This window comes from Eutrema salsugineum, unplaced genomic scaffold (assembly GCF_000478725.1).
Source record: "Eutrema salsugineum unplaced genomic scaffold, Eutsalg1_0 scaffold_20, whole genome shotgun sequence".
Lineage (NCBI taxonomy): Eukaryota > Viridiplantae > Streptophyta > Magnoliopsida > Brassicales > Brassicaceae > Eutrema > Eutrema salsugineum.
Window position 1 is genome coordinate 2,433,790 of NW_006256828.1, and position 17,148 is coordinate 2,450,937.

Genomic DNA, 17,148 nt, shown 5'->3' on the forward strand with positions numbered 1-17,148 from the left:
CAATGAAGCATTAGATTTTCCAAGCAGCATGCGTGTGATCTTTAATATAGTAATTGACAGTGAAAATTTCTAGTGCATCTCGACACAACGTATAAAGGGACTTAACATTTCATATTCCAATTCTCAGCTCCAGAAATCAGTGTTCAATAAAAAACAGGAAACAGCTCTCGCAATGCATTATTCTCATCTAGCTACCACTTTCCAGAGGAACTTCAACGCATACCTTTTTCCTCTCCACAAGATCATGTTTCTCTGCACTCTCGTCCGCATCACCCTCTTTCTCTTGATGCTCTTCAGAAAGAGGTTCCAATTTCGAACAATCAACAGGTTCAACTCCGTTTCTTTTCCTCTGAGGAATCACAGTGAAGAACGAAGTTTTCCAGTCCCTCGTCTCCAGAAACTTTACGAGTATCTCCACAACTTGGTTCACAGTGAGAACCTACATCAATAAAAACCAAACCTCACAACAGGTTCTTGCTTAAGAAAGTGTAGGAAACAAAACAGCTCATTGTGTTCAAAAGCGATTTTTATGCCCAATGAGATAATTGAAATGGCTGAAGGTTACAAAACCTACTACGTAGTTATTTACAGAAGTTGGGTAACATACCTGAGAACTTGACATCTTCATATACTCTCCTATGGGAAGTCTAGCTGTTTTAATGCCTTGTTCCTGTGCCTTGGTCATGGTTATCCCTTTGAACCGGTTTCGATCCACTAAGCCACCGATTATGTAGATATCCTTGGGGTCAAGGTCATCCAAAACAGTTTCGGAATCCGCCGTAAGGTACACCAAATTCTCTTTCCGATCAGCCATGGCCTCAATGTAGCACCGACTTTCCTTCTCTATGAACCATTTCTCAAAACCTGGAAGCTTCTCAAGCTGAGTACTCATCTCTCCTTGGACTCCTGTCAACCATAGATGACAAGGGGAAGTGCTTCTCCCATTCACCGCATAGCAATACATTATCTGAATATTAAAGCAAATAACAATCTTCACCAATCAGTGATCATACAAGAATCATCCAGAGAACAAGCCAGATGGTAGAGAACAGGGGAAAGTTTGAAACTTTGAACAGAGATTAACCTGCTGAACGAGGCTGGAGATCTCAGACTCGGACATGAGATGGGCAAAATCAACATCAACGACGACGTTTTGACCGATTTCTTTGGCTCGAGTGAGCCGCTCCATCTTCTTCTGTTTCTCCTCCGACCTCTTGTCCATTCTCTCCTTCCGGAGATTCTTCCTCGACTCTATCAGCTTCAGCCTCTCTTCCTCCGTCGCGTTCGCTAAGGTTTCTTCCCACTCCTTGTGCTTTCTCTCACCTTCCTTCCTCTTCTGCTCCTTCTCCTGTGCCTTCTTCTCAGCTTTCTTCGCTTCGTATCTCTGCTGCTTCAGTTGCTTCTTTTGGGCATTCTTAGACAGAGGTTTATGTTCCTCCGCTGGCGAATGACTAACCGGAGCCGGTTCCGAATCTGGTTTAGTCTGGTTACTGACGCCGATGTCGTCATTTTCCGTCGCCGTCGCCATTGCCGCTAAACGCAAGAGAGCAAGGGTCAAAGGAAAGGGAAATGGAATGCGCCACTTACAACGACGTCGTCTTTTACAAAGGCTTCTACTGTTGGGCCTTTACGGCCCATTAACAAAGGGCTTCAGATAGGGAAAAATGGTAAATAGAAGAGAAAGTGGGGGACATAATTATAATAAACAAGTAAAATGCGGAAGCGATGAGAGACACAAACCCGTAAGTCAGCAAATCGGCCTGTTGTTTCGAGAGAGCGCTCAGATCAGATGTGTTCGAAAGAGTGACTCTGAACAGCAAAAAAAAAAAAAAAGAAAAGAAAGAAAGAAGACCCTTTTCGTTCTTCTGCATCTTCGTTTATGGTGGTTAAGCTCTTCTCTTAGAAGAGCACAGCGAAGGTTAAGAGTTCTCAGTTTCATTCGTGATGGCTCAAAAGCCAGAGGAGCAGTTGAAGGAGTTCGGATCCAAGCTTGACCCACCTCCTGCGTCCAAAGATTCATTGCTCAAACTCTTTAAGGTGAATTTCTCCTCTCTAATTCTTCTGTAAATTTATCCTCTTGTGACTTCATTCGTTTGGAGGGAGTTTTCAGCTTTGTTCCCTGTTTAAATTCTACGAATTTGGTTGACATAGAAAAATTTCAGCTTCGGGATAATGTTGCTAAAATAGCTAGAATTTATTCTTTGGAGTTGCGTTAGGGTTTGTTTGTAACATCTTTTATCGTCGCTTCCCTTCATATAGATCGATTTTGCAAAATTAGGTCACGCTTCAAAGCTGGGGTCTTGCTCCGTCCTGAATGGAAGATGCATATAAATAGCAATTTTTACGGCTCTTTGCTTACTAGGTTTGCATTTTTGTTTCTTTGGAGACCAATTCAGTGTGTAATTTGCTTATGTTCACGAACTTATCCTTCTGAATGATGGTTGATGTTAGAATGTCAAGTTTCTAAAGTTGGACAGGTATTTTTTGAGGTCTCGCTATGCTGGAATTGATGAGTTGCATGATATTCAGTACCTTTTAGATAGATGCAATAGTTACTGCAATTTGCAATCTCTATATTTAGTAGAGACGGTATGTGGTTCAGATATACTATGCCTTTCAAAAGTGATTAAGATGTTTGTTTATCAATCACTTAGTGGAATGTGGTTTGCTTTTGATTGTGATATTTGGAAGTTTAGTAAGAAACATTCTCAACTTGAAAAGTAATCTATTTTCTGTCTGATGCTGTAAACTGATTGGAAGTGCTCATTTGGAGCATTACTCTGGAAAAATCCCATTCTTGTTAACTTGTGTGTTGCTACATGCAGGAAGCTGCTGTTTGTCTTTCTGAGTTGGAGCAGTCTCCAGCAGCAGCAGTGCTGAAGTCTATTCAGCCTTTTCTTGATGCAGTTATTAAACCTGAAATTCTCAAGCATCAAGACAAGGATGTCAAGCTTCTAGTTGCAAGTTGCGTTTCTGAGATAACTCGTATAACAGCACCTGAAGCGCCCTACAGTGATAATATTATGAAGGTTGCTTGTCCTTAATTTCCTTTGGGACAGCGATCACAGACATGTCAGCTGCTGATTTGTTTGCTCTTTTTTTCAGGATATTTTTGAACTGATTGTGAGCGCTTTTTCTGGGTTGAATGATGTCGGTGGACCATCATTTGCAAGAAGGGTTGTGATTTTAGAAACGGTTGCAAAGTACAGGTCATGTGTAGTGATGTTGGATCTTGAATGCGATGATCTGGTGAAAGAAGTCTTTACTACATTTCTTGACGTTGCTAGGTGGGTTTCACTTTCAACTTAGCTTCCTTTTGATTTGTTAAGTTTCCTCTGACCACAGCAAGTCTAGTTTTTGGCTAGTAATACAGGTTATGAATGCATTTTGTGTTTTATTTTTCTCTGGCCCCTCGTACTAAAATATTGTTTTATTCTGTATACGCAGAGATGACCATCCGGAGGTTGTTTTCTCATCAATGCAAAATATAATGATTGTTCTCTTAGAAGAGAGTGAAGATGTGCAGGAGCATCTGTTACTAATCTTACTCTCTAAATTGGGCAGAAATAGAAGTGTAAGCATTTCTGACGTTTCTGGCTGATATTATTCTAAGTAGGATTTGTTGTTGTATGGAATAGCAGACCACTCATTCTTTGGATTTATGATGGCAGGACGTTAAAGATGCTGCAAGAAGACTTGCTATGAAAGTCATAGAGCAGTGTGCGCCAAAAGTTGAATCTGACATAAAGCAGTTCCTTATCTCTTCAATGTCTGGAGAGAATCGATATTCCAGCAGCCAAATCGACTACCATGAGGTTATCTATGATTTGTACCGCTGTGCTCCTCAGGCCCTATCCGGAGTTGCACCATATCTCACTGGAGAACTTTTGGTATATTATTATTTTGATCTCTCTATTCTGCATGTCAAAAATCATGTCCCTTGAACCATGCATCAGTACTTTTGTTACTGTGTATATTGTTTGAATAGTCACTTTTATCCTTTCGATTTCAACCCATCTTTTCGAATAGATTGGTATTGAATAAAACATAATGCGTACTAATAACATATACAGGCTGATAAATTGGAAACTCGTTTGAAAGTGGTTGGATTGGTTGGAGATTTGTTTTCCCTGCCTGGACGTGTCATCTCCGAAGAGTTCAGTTCAATCTTCTTGGAGTTTCTGAAAAGGCTGACTGATAGAATAGTTGAAGTTAGAATGGTCATCCTGGACCACATTAAGAACTGTTTGCTCTCAGATCCTTCGAGAGCTGAGGCTTCTCAAATTACATGTAAGTATCTTTATATCACGCCATTAGTTTACGTTAGAATTGACCAATCTTATGGTATTAATTCTTTTGTAGCTGCCCTTCGTGACCGACTCTTGGATTATGATGAGAATATCCGCAAACAAGTTGTTGCTGTTATTTGTGATGTGGCTGTGAGTGCACCGACGTCGATTCCAATTGACACCATAAAGTTAGTTGCTGAACGGCTTCGAGACAAAGCTGTACGTTTTATGTATTCAATCATGATGTCTCAGAAAGTTGCATGCTAACATTTAAAAACATTTGAACTCAATTTTTTTATTTTCCAAATCAGATACTCGTAAAAACATACACAATGGAAAGGTTGACTGAATTGTTCCGGGTATATTGCTTATGGTATGCTGAAGGGAAGGTAGGCACTGGCGACTTTGATTGGATTCCTGGAAAAATTTTGAGATGTCTCTATGACAAAGATTTCAGGTAGGACATTTATCTAGAACTTTTTTGAAATTCGGCCCCTTTTTCTTTAATTTTTATGTTGTTCACTTCTTTCTGTTTGGATATGATCACTAGTTTCGGAAAATATATTCTAAATATGTGAATTGTGTTGCAGATCAGATACAATTGAACATATTCTATGCAGTTCATTGTTTCCAAGTGATTTCTCTGTTAGAGATAAAGTTAAGCTTTGGATAGGAATCTTTTCCGGGTTTGACAACGTGGAGACAAAAGCTTTTGAGAAAATAATGGAGCAAAGACAAAGGTGTATTTGATGATCTTTCTTAGCACTTGATACTTTTGCATGGTCTATATCATGTTGCCCTTTCCATTTTGGTATTGAAGATTGATCTTGGAAATTTTTCTTCTTGATCATTAGGATACAACAAGAAATGCAAAGATATTTGTCATTCAAACAGATGCAACAGGTTCGACCAGATGTAGTTGAAGAGCATTTTCTCTCGATTTCGGTGATATTTTTTTGTTGCATCTTTTTATTTTCACCAGCTGTAACCTTATGTTCTCTCTGACGCAGAGTGCTGATGTTCCTGAGATGCAGAAAAAGATTCTATTTGGATTCAGAGTTATGTCACGTGCATTTTCTGATCCCCCAAAAACTGAGCAGAACTTTTTAGTTCTTGATCAACTGAAAGACGCTAATATCTGGAAGATTTTGAATAATCTGCTCGATCCCAACACTAGCATAATACAAGCGTCCAAGATTCGGGTGAGAATAACGAGAAGTTTGTATGTACATTTAGATTAACTTTTGATAATCTTATAACTGGTTTGTGGTTTTAATTTGTGTGCAGGATGATATGCTTAAAATACTTTCTGAAAAGCATTGTCTCTATGAATTTCTCGGCACTCTCTCCATAAAGTGTTCTAATCTGCTATTCAGCAAGGAATATGTGAAAGAGATATTATCGGAAGTCTCTGTTAGAAAGTCTTCTAAAAATATCTTGGGCATTCAATCTTGCATGGACTTCTTAGGGGTAATCACTTACCTGAGATATCGTTTTATATTGCATCCCATGCTCATGTACTCGTTTTGTTTTACTTATTACCTATCACCAAATCCACCAGATTGATGCTTGTGCGTTAATTTTTTAGGTTCTCGCAAGTTTCTGTCCATCATTGTTTGATGGGGCTGAAGAAGAGCTGATAGGTTTCCTTAAAGATGATGATGAGATGATAAAAGAAGGTACTCTAAAAATTCTGGCAAGGGCAGGAGGTACTATTCGGGAGAATCTCATTGTTTTAGCGAGGTGAATCTCAACTCCTTCGATATATATGTACATCATCAAGCATGATATGAGTTCGTCATTTGTTAGTTTCCCCTTTTTTTCTGATTTATAAAATTTTTCGTATTGTCCATTCAAAGTTCTGTGGACCTGTTACTGGAGAGGATCTGCGTAGAAGGTAACCGTAAGCAGGCTAAGTATGCTGTGCATGCACTAGCATCAATAACAAAGGATGATGGCTTGAAGTCGCTCTCTGTTTTATACAAGGTGGCAGTTCTGTTTACTCATTGATCTTTTGCTTACAAATATCACTAAGATATAGTTGATGAATTAGCATGTAAATATTATGGTTTAATACATGATTTGTAGGGACTCGTGGACATGCTGGAGGACAAGAGACATCAGCCAGCTGTTCTTCAGAGCCTTGGATGCATAGCGCAGATTGCGATGCCGGTCTTTGAGACTAGAGAAACCGAAGTTGTTGAGTTCATTAAAAGCAAAATCCTCAAACGGGAAAGTGTATGGGTTACTAGTGTTTTGTTCTCTGCAAAACTTCACTATCCGTCGATCACTGGTTTCCCAGTTTTCTTTTCATTTTTCTTATTGGAAGACACTTAAACCCCTTTGCAGGAAGCTGTAGATGATAAAAATTTATCCTGGGATGACAAAAGTGAAATTTGTCAACTAAAGGTTGGTATAAATTTTTCTAATAACTTATCTTAATCAAGTTGCAGATATTTGTTTGACGTTATACTAAAGTTGATGAAGTAATTTATCTCTTGTCCGGTTAATTCAAAACTCTCTTTTTTATCTGTTGTATGTAAATAGATATATGGGATCAAGACGTTGGTGAAGAGCTACTTGCCTTTCAAGGATGCTCATCTTCGTACCGGTGTTGATGACCTTCTTGGATTACTGAGAAACATTCTTTCCTTTGGGGAAGTATCTGAAGATCTAGAATCAAGGTTAGTAGAGATTATTGCGAAACATGCTAAGAGGTTCTTTTTCTATAAAAATTGAAGGCACTCATGCTCAACCTCTCCACAGTTCTGTTGACAAGGCTCATTTGGAACTTGCTGCGGCAAAGGCAGTCCTCCGCCTTTCTAGGCACTGGGATGATAAGATACCGATTGATATTTTCCATTTAACACTAAAAACCCCTGAGGTACCTTCCTTCAATTTGGGTTTCCATTCACACCTTTCTAGCCAATCCTACGTCTAATCTGGGTTCTGTTTCAACATTCCTTCTTAACCTCTTCTGTAGATATCATTTCCTAAGGCTAAGAAAATATTCCTTGGGAAAGTTCACCAGTATGTAAAGGATAGGGTTTTGGACACAAAGTATGCCTGTTCATTCTTATTTGATATCACTGGATCAAAAGTTCTTGTATCAGAGGAGGTATGTCATTTCCCTTTACTTGAAAATACATATAAAATGTTTCTGAGTTGAGAATGTTGACAATCTAGCTAAACCATGCGTCTTGATCGACATGACAGGAGAAACAGAACCTAGCTGATATCATTCAACATTCTTACCAAACAAAAGTGCGGAAAGTCTCTGCTCAGACTGATGCAAAATCAGTGTCTCTCTACCCTCATCATATCCTTCCTTATCTGGTTCACGCACTTGCGCATCATTCTTGCCCTGACGTTGAAAAATGCAAAGATGTGAAGGAATATGAAATCATATATCGGTAAAGTTTTTTCGCTTACCTACCGCTTTTCTTTTTCTCTAACTGTAAAAATAATTAATTTAGTTTTTTTTTCATTGATATTTTATACTTACTATTTCCGATCATTTGTTTCAGACAATTATACTTGATCAGTTCTATGTTACTCCATAAAGAGGAAGACGGGAAGGCTGAAGATATTGACAAGGATCATGAGTGCGTTCCCACCATTATATCGATCTTCCATAGTATAAAACAGTCAGAAGATGTCACTGATGCGACAAAGTCAAAGGTTGGTAAAACATTTCCTTGAGCTTGTTCTGTTTTAACAGCAGCCATGTCATGACTGTTTTTGATAATCATTGTAAGCATGCCAATATATGTAACTACTGTACTTGCCCCTGTTGTGATTCCATAGAGCTGACATTCTCATTATTTAAATAACAGAATTCACATGCAATCTGTGAGCTTGGACTATCAGTAATCAATCACTTAACTCAGAAAGAGCCTGATCTACTAGGGGCATTCACGCCTGTATCGCTGCCCCCAACGCTGTACAAACCTTCTGAAAAAAATGAAGGTGACAAGTCTCAGGTAAGAAGCCAAAACTTGTTCATGGTTCAGGGTTTCATGATGAGCTTTCTTCAAGTAATCTTTGGCAATCTGAGCTCTCTAGCGTCTTTGCTTGTATATTTACTCTGCATATTTTTTACTGGTTTGTGTTTGCTAACCCATGGCATTTTGTTTCAACAGGTTGGTGAAGAGAAATTGTGGCTAGCTGATGAAACTGTCTTGGCACACTTCAGATCTCTCAAGATGGATAGTCATGCTGATTCATCTGTATGTTATCCAACTTTAAAATCGGAGTTGCAGTATCTAACGATTTCTGTATTTATTGATATCTTTCCTTCTTTCAGGTGATACCCCAAACGTCAGAGAATGAGGGAATGAATGATGAGGAAAGTGATGGGAATGAAATTCCTCTGGGTAAAATTGTAGCGCGTTTAAGAGCTCAGGTAACCAAGAGTAAGAAGGGAAAAAAGAATAAATCTGTTCCAGCTGAAGATGATGAGAATGGTAAAAATGAGGTCGACGTTTTGAAAATGGTGAGGGAGATAAATCTGGATCACTTAATGCTGGATAAATTTGCATCCAGTAATGGACACAAACATACCCCTGGCGAGAGACCAGACACATGTCAAGCGGATCAGAAAGCTAACAAAAGGAGTTCTGGTGATCTAACATCAGTTGTTGCAGTCCCTAAACGCCGGAGATCATCTTCTGGCCATAGTCCTTTCAAGTTCTCAAATAGTGGTCCTAGACCACTGAAAGCGTCTAAAGAAGAATTGCCTGAAGAGAGAGATATGGACACAAATGTCTCCTCGGACTCGAACGATGAAGATTCAAACCGGGGAAGAAGATTAGAAAGGAACTCTTCCCGGAAGAAAAAGAAAAGCTTCTCATCAAAATCAAAGAACACAGAATCTGATTGGGGTCTCACTGATTTGGAAAATCAAAAAGAAGATGGCAACTACAGTGAGAGGGTAAAAATCACTAATAGCATCGAACCGCTTATTTCATTGTACTCTAGTTCAATTAATTGATATGCAACTTTCTCTTTAAACAAGCAGAGTAGGTCAGCAGAAAGTGGTGATAGAATGAAGTCTACCTCTGGATCAATAAAGAACCGGAAAAGAAAAGGCATCACAGGACTGGCTAAGGTGCGGAGGTTTACCTCTGATTGATGTTTATGAGTGTCACTATTGTATAACTGACATTATGGTATATTCTGACCTAATTTCTTGTCCAGTGTTCTACAACAGAAAAGAAACTTGCTACTGATGAACTAATCGGTTGCAGAATAGAAGTTTGGTGGCCTATGGATAAACGGTAAGCATTTTAGTGGCAAAGTGATCTCATTTTTGTATTTCCTTTGGAGTTTATTTATTTATTTGAAGGCCTTGGGAGTTACACTACTCTGACAGCCATGCAAAGCTACACCCTGAACGAATTAATTTGTTTCCATGTTTTAATCACATTTTGTTACTCTGAACCCATTTTCATTTTCAGCCAGATGTGGTATTATTATTCTGAGTTTATCTTACCAGAAGTTGCATCTTGGTGTCAATAGGTTTTATGAAGGCACAGTAAAATCTTATGATTCAACAAAACAGAAACATGTGGTAAGCTTTCAGCACTTTGATTCTTGTCTTTTTCTTGGGTTAGTTGGTCTATCTGACTCTGTACTCTATCCTTGTGATATCGCAGATACTTTATGAGGATGGAGATGTCGAAGTACTTCGTCTAGATAAAGAACGGTGGGAGCTCATAGAAACGGGTGGAAAACCCACAAAGGTTCTGAGATTTTTCTCCTTTTTGGGTTCTTTTGTCAAATGTCAATCCATCTTCACTAATTCTATTCATCTGCCGATTTGGCTCCTGTTAGCTTAATATATATCCTTACACTATTTCTACCCTCCGCAGAAGGCCAATACATCAAAGCGGAGTTCTAGTAAGAAAGGGTATGACATGTTCTCTTCATCTTAAGATAATATAACTTTATTTAGTCCTTTCGGTCTCGTTTTGTTCTTTAGTCTTATATGACATAGCAGTCTTGTTCTTTTGCTTCTTTTAGGTCTTCGGAAAAGAAGCATAAGAATTCAGATGGCTTTCAAAGAGATGAGGACCCTATTGCTACTACGTAAGTAAAATACTGTCATTAGAAGGCTAGATAGGAGCTCATTCTTCTGCATTTTGGTTATATTTTGCGTATCTTCTGCATTCGTGTTGAACCATTTGGTTTTCTCCTGACTCCTGTCTTATCCAGGCCAAAAGGAAAAAGAACTCCAAAGATTTACCTAAAACATAAACACCAGGAAGGCACACCAAGAAGTCTCTCTTTAGAAGATGAGAAACTAGAGAGAGGAAACAAGAAAAAACGATCTTCTGCCATTCCAGGTAAACTCTCCATTGGACTACTTCTTCCTATCCTATCTCCAATTTTGTTAGCTTCCCACTGCTTTTAAATTCTTTCAACTTATGTACTTTCATCCACGTATACATACGGAAACAGTGTTAGATTTATTGTATTGTACTATGCAATTTTTTTTGGTTCTGATTTATTATTGTTGAAATAATTCAGTTGGTGAAGTTGCTGAAAAAACAAAAGAAAAGAAAATGGAATCAACCACAGAACAGATGACCGAGGATCCGGAATATGGTAGGGAGGCTGGCGAAGATAAATCAGAGTCCGAAGGAAAGACGTGGAAAGAAGGCGAGGATGATGTGGAGGCAAAAGCAGAGTCGAGTGGGGACCCTGAGGGGAAAGAAACTGATGTTGACAACTCAGATTCTGAGGGGAAACAAGAAAACAATGATATGGAGACAGAAGCTGAAGGGGATGCTGAGGCTTCTGACAATGAGACTCTTGTACCTATCTACCTTTTTCTTGAAACTTCCAAATAGCATAACGGAGAGATGAGTAGAGAGTTTCTGGGTTCTGATATGTGCGTGCTTTATAATGTATGTGCAGGGAGCGTGGAGAAGTAAAGTGGTCAAGTCAAGCTCGAGGAAAGCAGCATAGGTGTGTGTCCATATGCCATAATGTAGAAGAAATACAGGGCAAAAAAACTGCGGTGTTTGTCCTCAAGTATTTGGTGGTCTCTGATTAGTGTGGTGTATATGTGGTAAAAAATGTGAGATTTGTAGGGTTAGGTGATACATACTTGTTCTAACCACTATGATGGAATGAATAATAGGCAAAAGAAGCTTCAACAGACACTTATGTGCTCATGTATTGTAGTCTCTGTGTGTGTTTATTTGTAGGGTTGTTTCCATGTTTTCTTCTGTAATATTTTTACAACTTACATTCCTAAACCCAAAGTGCTCTTCTCTTGTGAACGAAACTACTTGGCCACTTTCTTATTGTACCCTTCTTTCTTTTTAACTTACTTTTGCACGTCAGCTTACAAATATTAAAACATTTTGGAATTTTCTAACGTGCATTTGTGTGAGACCATGACATTTTGGCGCTACCGTGTTTTCTTTTCTGACGATTCTAAAATTTTACCGTTTACAATAAATACACTTAAAACAAATTCTACTCATATCCTTGTAAAAAAGAGAATTTCTTCACTAAATTAAAAGAAATTCTATTTATTTGTTATTTCAAAAAGACTGAATAAAACAAAATTATAGCAATAACAATGGTCTCCAACAAACAATTTCCAGAGAATTCAACTGTCGGTGAATCCCAAAAATATTCGCCGAATAATAACAATTTGCTTTCCACAATAAGTCTAATGAAATGATTATCAGTAACATAGTAGTGTCTACTGTAATTAGTAGACATGTAACAGTTTGGTGGTTAGTTGTTACATCAGAATCGGATGTCATGAACGAATATACTAAAAAGAGGAGGTGGTTTTTTGTTTTCTGTGCCAAAGAGTAAGTTACCTTCATGTTTTTTTTGGAGGAACTCAAAAGTGTAAAAAAAAACTTATATTGCAGCCTGCAATTTGCAGGGGGGAAAAATGAGAAGAAAAAGCAAGAAAGAAAGAGAAAGAAAGTAATGGTGATTGTTGTCAAAAAAAAAAGAAAGAAAGTAATGGTGATATGGGCCCTCAATTTTATGGGTCTTGGAGCTTTATAGATTAGACCGAGTCAAAGCATGTCAGATGCCATTTCTGATTTCAAGCAGATAAATACATTTTCTTATACTGGTTTTTTACCAAACATTGAACACAAAAGAAGAGGATTAATTTAAAATGAGGATTAGGTTCACCTAATTTTTGCAGTAATTCAATTGATTACTGTTGTAGCTACGTCTCAAAAATCAGAACTTTATGTTCAACCTTTGGTCAAACATTCTTTTGCAACCTCGAGAGTCGAGACCATCGAATTTGTCTTTATGACAACATTTGTTTGCATTCTCGCTCCTCTCAGCTCATAACTACAAAACAGGTAGAGCTGCGTTAATCTCAAGAAGAGGAGGAAACCCTTTCTGTTTTGCTCATTCTCACGGCCACGAGACGATTTTTACTTCTTCCTTTTTGTTTCCAAACTGGTAAAGTTGTTTGGTAATCTTCTGTTTCTCGGCTGTTAAAGCTGTGTCGCTGTCCTTTACCGTTTTTTTATATTTTGGTTTTTTTTCCCCTAAAGTTGGAAAATTTCTCAGTGAAACTTCCTTTTCAGTTAGTACCATTCTTCGCTGTTTTACTCATTCTTTAGGGCTTCAATTATTTGTTTTTTTTCACTTTTGGTTTGGTAGACTCGAGTTTCTGTTTCAAACCACAAAAGTGTGAGCCTTTGTTGAACAAAAAACTTCATCTAGTTGTAGCATCTGCAGAGTCCTCTGTGTTTCTTGATCAAGTTCTGGTTGCGATTTAGGTATCTTCCTTTAGCATACTCACCAGATACATGTGTCTTTAGATTGGCCGCATTTGATCTCTCTGGGTTGCTTGAAAATCCGCTATTGTTTCTAGATCAAGTGTGAATCTTTCTCTCTCTTTTTTTTTTTTCCCAGAATTTGTTGTGTATCAAGAAGTGATTTCCCTCGAAATTTGGGGTTCTATGTTTCTTTGGGATTTTCTGTCGGATTACTCATGATTCTTTCTCTTTCTCTGTCTTCTGGTTGTCATATTCAGTTGATTGTCTGATAAACACAGTTACTTTATCCCCTGTTACACGAGGAGTATGTACTTAAGTGTCTGAAGTTGCTTAGATGTCTGCTTTCTTCTAATGTTGGTAGCTTGTGTTTGTAAGGTCTGAGATGGGCGAGCCACTAGGACTGCTCCAGGTGACCGTTATTCGAGGAAAGAAACTGGCGATCCGAGACTTCAAGTCAAGTGATCCTTACGTGATAGTCAAATTGGGAAATGAGGTAAAGTTTGGTGTCCTTATCAGTTACAACCACTGTTTGTTTTTTCATCAGAGTCTGAAGTGTGACATTGTTTTTTGTTTATGTTGTGGTTAAATTTGTTTTGAGGATGCTGCTATTGGCTGATTTGATGTTTTTTACTGTCTTGAAAACCAGTCAGCTAAGACCAAAGTGATCAACAATTGCTTGAATCCTGTGTGGGATGAGGAACTGAGCTTTACACTCAAAGATCCCGCAGCAGTTCTCGCATTGGTATGCCTTGAATCTTTCATTATAGTTTCCTTTTGTGACCATCATATGATGATGATGCTGAGATTGTTGATGGTGCGTTGCAGGAAGTGTTTGACAAAGATAGGTTCAAGTCAGATGACAAAATGGGCCATGCCACTCTCAGCCTTCAACCGCTCATATCAGTAGCTAGACTAAGGCATGTAGTGCGTGTGTCCTCTGGTGAGACAACACTTAGGAAAGTGGTACCGGATTCAGATAACTGTGTATCTCGGGAGAGCACAATCAGTTGCATAGACGGGGAGGTGGTGCAGAGCGTGTGGCTGAAGCTGTGCGCTGTCGAATCTGGTGAGATTGAGTTGAAGATCAAGTTGATTGATCCTCCCGGAACAAAGGAGTAGTAGCATTAGGGGCTTTTTATGAATGCAGATGTGTGGTATGTAGTTTTTTTGCAAGTTGTAATCTGTTTGTCTTAGTAAATTTGCAACATGTATGGTCTTTCGTTTCCAAATGAATGTGAAACGGCTTTTTAAGGTTTAAAAGCTTTGCCCTTTGTGCCTTGTGAGTTGTGATTACCGGCTTATAAATCTTGTTGCCATGCTTAGGAATCTGTGAGATAAACACACTCTACTGCATTGTACACCTTGAGTGTTTGAATGGAAACTAGAATGATAAAAAACTAACATCAATAGCCGATTTTCACATCTCAATTTTCCTAATAAGAACTTGCAAGAAAGTGATAAAATGTGGCAACAATCAAATCATAGCAGGTGGTGGTGGAACCGACATTGATATCGGTATCTGACGTGTAACAGTTGTTCTTTTATATCTTTATTTACCTTTTATATATTTTGTCAATTATGATAAAATGTTTTTGCGAACTAACACATGTATCAAGTATCAATAGCTGATTATCATTTAGAAGTTCTCTGTATCTTGGAAATATCAAAGAAGTCTAAAACCAAGCGATCTCCGTAAAGAGTGTCCTATTTCTGTGAAGAATTAACGGTATTTACATCTTCTTCTTCCATCTCTCTGTCACAGATATATTTCTGTGTTACTTCGTTGGAGAACTGACGGTGATTTGCTCCGACAAAGGTTTTTTTTTTTTTTTTGGTAAAAGACAAAGTTTTTTTTGGACATGGTTGTCTTATTCTCCCCTCACTCGTCGTCATCTCTTGCGAAAAAGCAATTTAAGTCGCTTATTCCTGTTTGACTTTTTCTGAAGAGCTTGACTTGACCTTTTACTAAGTTTGCAATCCGATTTGTGGGAACAATTTGATTTACATGTTGAATCTCATCTCTTGAATTCAGGGTTTGGACATGGATGATAAAACCTCTACCAAAGAGAATCAAAGGAACTTAGATAGGATCAGCAATTTACCTGATTCGTTGCTATGTCAGATACTCTCCAACTTGTCCACAAAGGAATCAGTTTCCACTAGCGTTTTATCAAAAAGATGGAGTAAACTCTGGTTACATGTTCCTGCTTTGGACTTGGATTCCAACAAGTTCCCAGATTCTGATGTCTTTGTGAGTTTCCTAGATAGGTTTCTAGGCTCTGACAATCACCAACACTTGAATAGATTCAACTTAATCTATGAGGTTTATGACCAAGAATCTCGTTTCAAGTTTTGGATAGATTCTGTGATTAGACGTCGAGTTTGTCATCTTGATGTGCATAGTTTAGTTGATGACGATGATGATATAGTTAAGATGCCTCTATCTCTCTATTCATGTGAGACATTAGTGAACTTAAATCTCTACCTCGTACGCTTGGATCATCCCGAATCTGTTTCCCTGCCTTGTGTGAAGATTATGAATCTAGACATGGTTACCTATGATGCTGATTCGACTCTAGAGACTCTAATATCAAGCTGTCCTGTTCTGGAAGTGTTAACCATAGTTCGTCAGCCCAGGGATTGTCTAGAAGCTGTGTGTGTGCGTTCACAGTCACTAAAAAAATTCAGAATGGAGTCTGAGCGTTATGGAAGTGAAGAACATGTTGTTGTTACAATAGATGCTCCAAGGCTTGAGTGTTTGACTCTCAGCGATCACCAATCTGAAAGTTTCATTATACAAAGTGTTGGTCCCTCTACAAAGGTTAACATTGATGTTATCTTTAATGTGGAATATGGTGAGCCATTGGACCCATCTGATTCTTCCAAGATTACTATGCTTGGTCAATTTCTCTCCGGGTTATCTACAGTCCACGACATGAGCATCTCTGCTTCGACTCTAGAGGTATATATATATGTACATGGTTGATTCAGTAGCATTAAGCTTGTACATTTTCTCAGTGAACCCATGTTTTCTTTTTGTTTCTCGCTGCACAGGTCATTCATGATTACTGGAAAATGGAACAGCTACCTCAGTTCTCTAACTTGTCTGGCTTGCATGCTTGCTTCCAAGAATATTCTTGGGAAATGTTGCCTTCTTTCCTTGAGAGTTTCCCAAATCTACACTTTGCCGTTTTGGTGCGTCTCATTTGCTCTTGCTCTCTTGTAAATAACACTGAGTGACTCATAAAACGAAATCTCAAACTTCCCTTGGTTATATGTTATCAGGAATTTGATTGCATTCCAAGCTCAGAGGAGATTCAACTTTCATCTGTGCCACAGTGTTTCTTATCATCTCTTGAGTTTGTTCACCTTAAGACAAAACGCATCGTAAACAGGCAAAACCAACTCACAGGAACATCAAGTAAGATGAAACTGGCAAAGTACTTTCTAGAGAATGGTGCAGCTCTAAAAAAATTGACAGTATCTTCGAGTTTCGACAACATTTTCGAGAAGATTAAATCGATTCCAAGAAGCTCTACGAGGTGTCGAGTTGTCATGGAGTGATTAAAGCCAACTTACGAGGTTGTCTCTGATAAATCCAGTTTTATATCCAATAAACTACATAGAAATTAAGGTTTGTATCCAGCTATTAGTTAAATATAAGATCGTTACAAGGGCTGCTTTGAAGTTTCTATAAAGGCAGTAAAACTCAGCTTTCATTTGTTTTGCGTATCAAGAAGCTGAACCAACCGAGTGATATTATAACAATTATTATCAGTTACAACCACTGTTTGTTTTTCATCAGAGTCTGAAGTGTGACATTGTTTTTTGTTTTATTGTGGTTAAATGGTTTTGAGGATGCTGCCGTTGACTGATGTGAAACGGCTTTGTAAGGCTTTAGAGCTTATCCCTTTGTGGCTTGTAACTAGTCAGTCAGTAGTCAACAGTTTATATATCTTGTAACCATGTTTAAGATTCTGCTGAATCATTGTACGAGCCGATTCTACATCTCAACCTTCGTAATAAAACCTTGTAAGAAAGGGACAAAATCTGGCAAAAAATCAAATCATAGCAAGGTGGTG

General features: G+C 38.3%; 4 protein-coding genes across 7 annotated transcripts; 3 read left to right on the forward strand and 1 right to left on the reverse strand.

The window, feature by feature from the left end:
• Positions 1–26: 26 nt before the first annotated feature.
• Positions 27–1,567, reverse strand: LOC18016170 (tRNA (guanine(9)-N1)-methyltransferase). The gene is made up of 3 exons (XM_006398404.2): positions 1,085–1,567; positions 608–967; positions 27–439 (listed from the first exon to the last, which is right to left on the reverse strand). Exons 1-3 carry the CDS (start codon positions 1,526–1,528, stop codon positions 188–190), a joined length of 1,056 nt encoding a protein of 351 aa, XP_006398467.1. The 5' UTR covers positions 1,529–1,567; the 3' UTR covers positions 27–187.
• Positions 1,568–1,742: 175 nt separating this feature from the next.
• On the forward strand, positions 1,743–11,624 carry LOC18016171 (sister chromatid cohesion protein PDS5 homolog A). Its single transcript, XM_006398405.2, has 33 exons — positions 1,743–2,037; positions 2,826–3,029; positions 3,106–3,287; positions 3,448–3,574; positions 3,672–3,890; positions 4,074–4,290; positions 4,363–4,508; positions 4,601–4,746; positions 4,880–5,029; positions 5,144–5,192; positions 5,300–5,491; positions 5,577–5,759; positions 5,878–6,032; positions 6,149–6,275; positions 6,378–6,527; positions 6,639–6,698; positions 6,837–6,973; positions 7,056–7,173; positions 7,273–7,407; positions 7,506–7,702; positions 7,817–7,970; positions 8,126–8,272; positions 8,432–8,518; positions 8,596–9,222; positions 9,310–9,399; positions 9,489–9,568; positions 9,810–9,861; positions 9,947–10,033; positions 10,163–10,200; positions 10,314–10,379; positions 10,506–10,636; positions 10,821–11,107; positions 11,211–11,624. The coding sequence occupies exons 1-33, from the start codon at positions 1,945–1,947 to the stop codon at positions 11,259–11,261; spliced, it is 4,884 nt and encodes a 1,627-aa protein (XP_006398468.1). The 5' UTR covers positions 1,743–1,944; the 3' UTR covers positions 11,262–11,624.
• Positions 11,625–12,554: 930 nt separating this feature from the next.
• Positions 12,555–14,326, forward strand: LOC18016172 (protein C2-DOMAIN ABA-RELATED 11). Of its 4 annotated transcripts, none has more exons than XM_024155276.1 (4): positions 12,555–12,743; positions 13,442–13,559; positions 13,713–13,808; positions 13,892–14,326. In XM_024155276.1, the coding sequence occupies exons 2-4, from the start codon at positions 13,449–13,451 to the stop codon at positions 14,183–14,185; spliced, it is 501 nt and encodes a 166-aa protein (XP_024011044.1). In that variant the 5' UTR covers positions 12,555–12,743; positions 13,442–13,448; the 3' UTR covers positions 14,186–14,326. The 4 variants fall into 4 exon arrangements, with proteins under 4 accessions (XP_024011044.1, XP_024011045.1, XP_006398469.1 ...); XM_024155277.1 differs by having other exon boundaries at positions 12,651–12,756; XM_006398406.2 differs by lacking the exon at positions 12,555–12,743 and adding an exon at positions 12,874–13,066.
• A 334-nt stretch (positions 14,327–14,660) lies between these two features.
• LOC18016173 (F-box/FBD/LRR-repeat protein At1g16930) lies at positions 14,661–17,104 on the forward strand. Its single transcript, XM_006398407.2, has 4 exons — positions 14,661–14,792; positions 15,099–16,028; positions 16,121–16,261; positions 16,352–17,104. The coding sequence occupies exons 2-4, from the start codon at positions 15,108–15,110 to the stop codon at positions 16,628–16,630; spliced, it is 1,341 nt and encodes a 446-aa protein (XP_006398470.1). The 5' UTR covers positions 14,661–14,792; positions 15,099–15,107; the 3' UTR covers positions 16,631–17,104.
• The last annotated feature ends 44 nt before the right edge of the window (positions 17,105–17,148 follow it).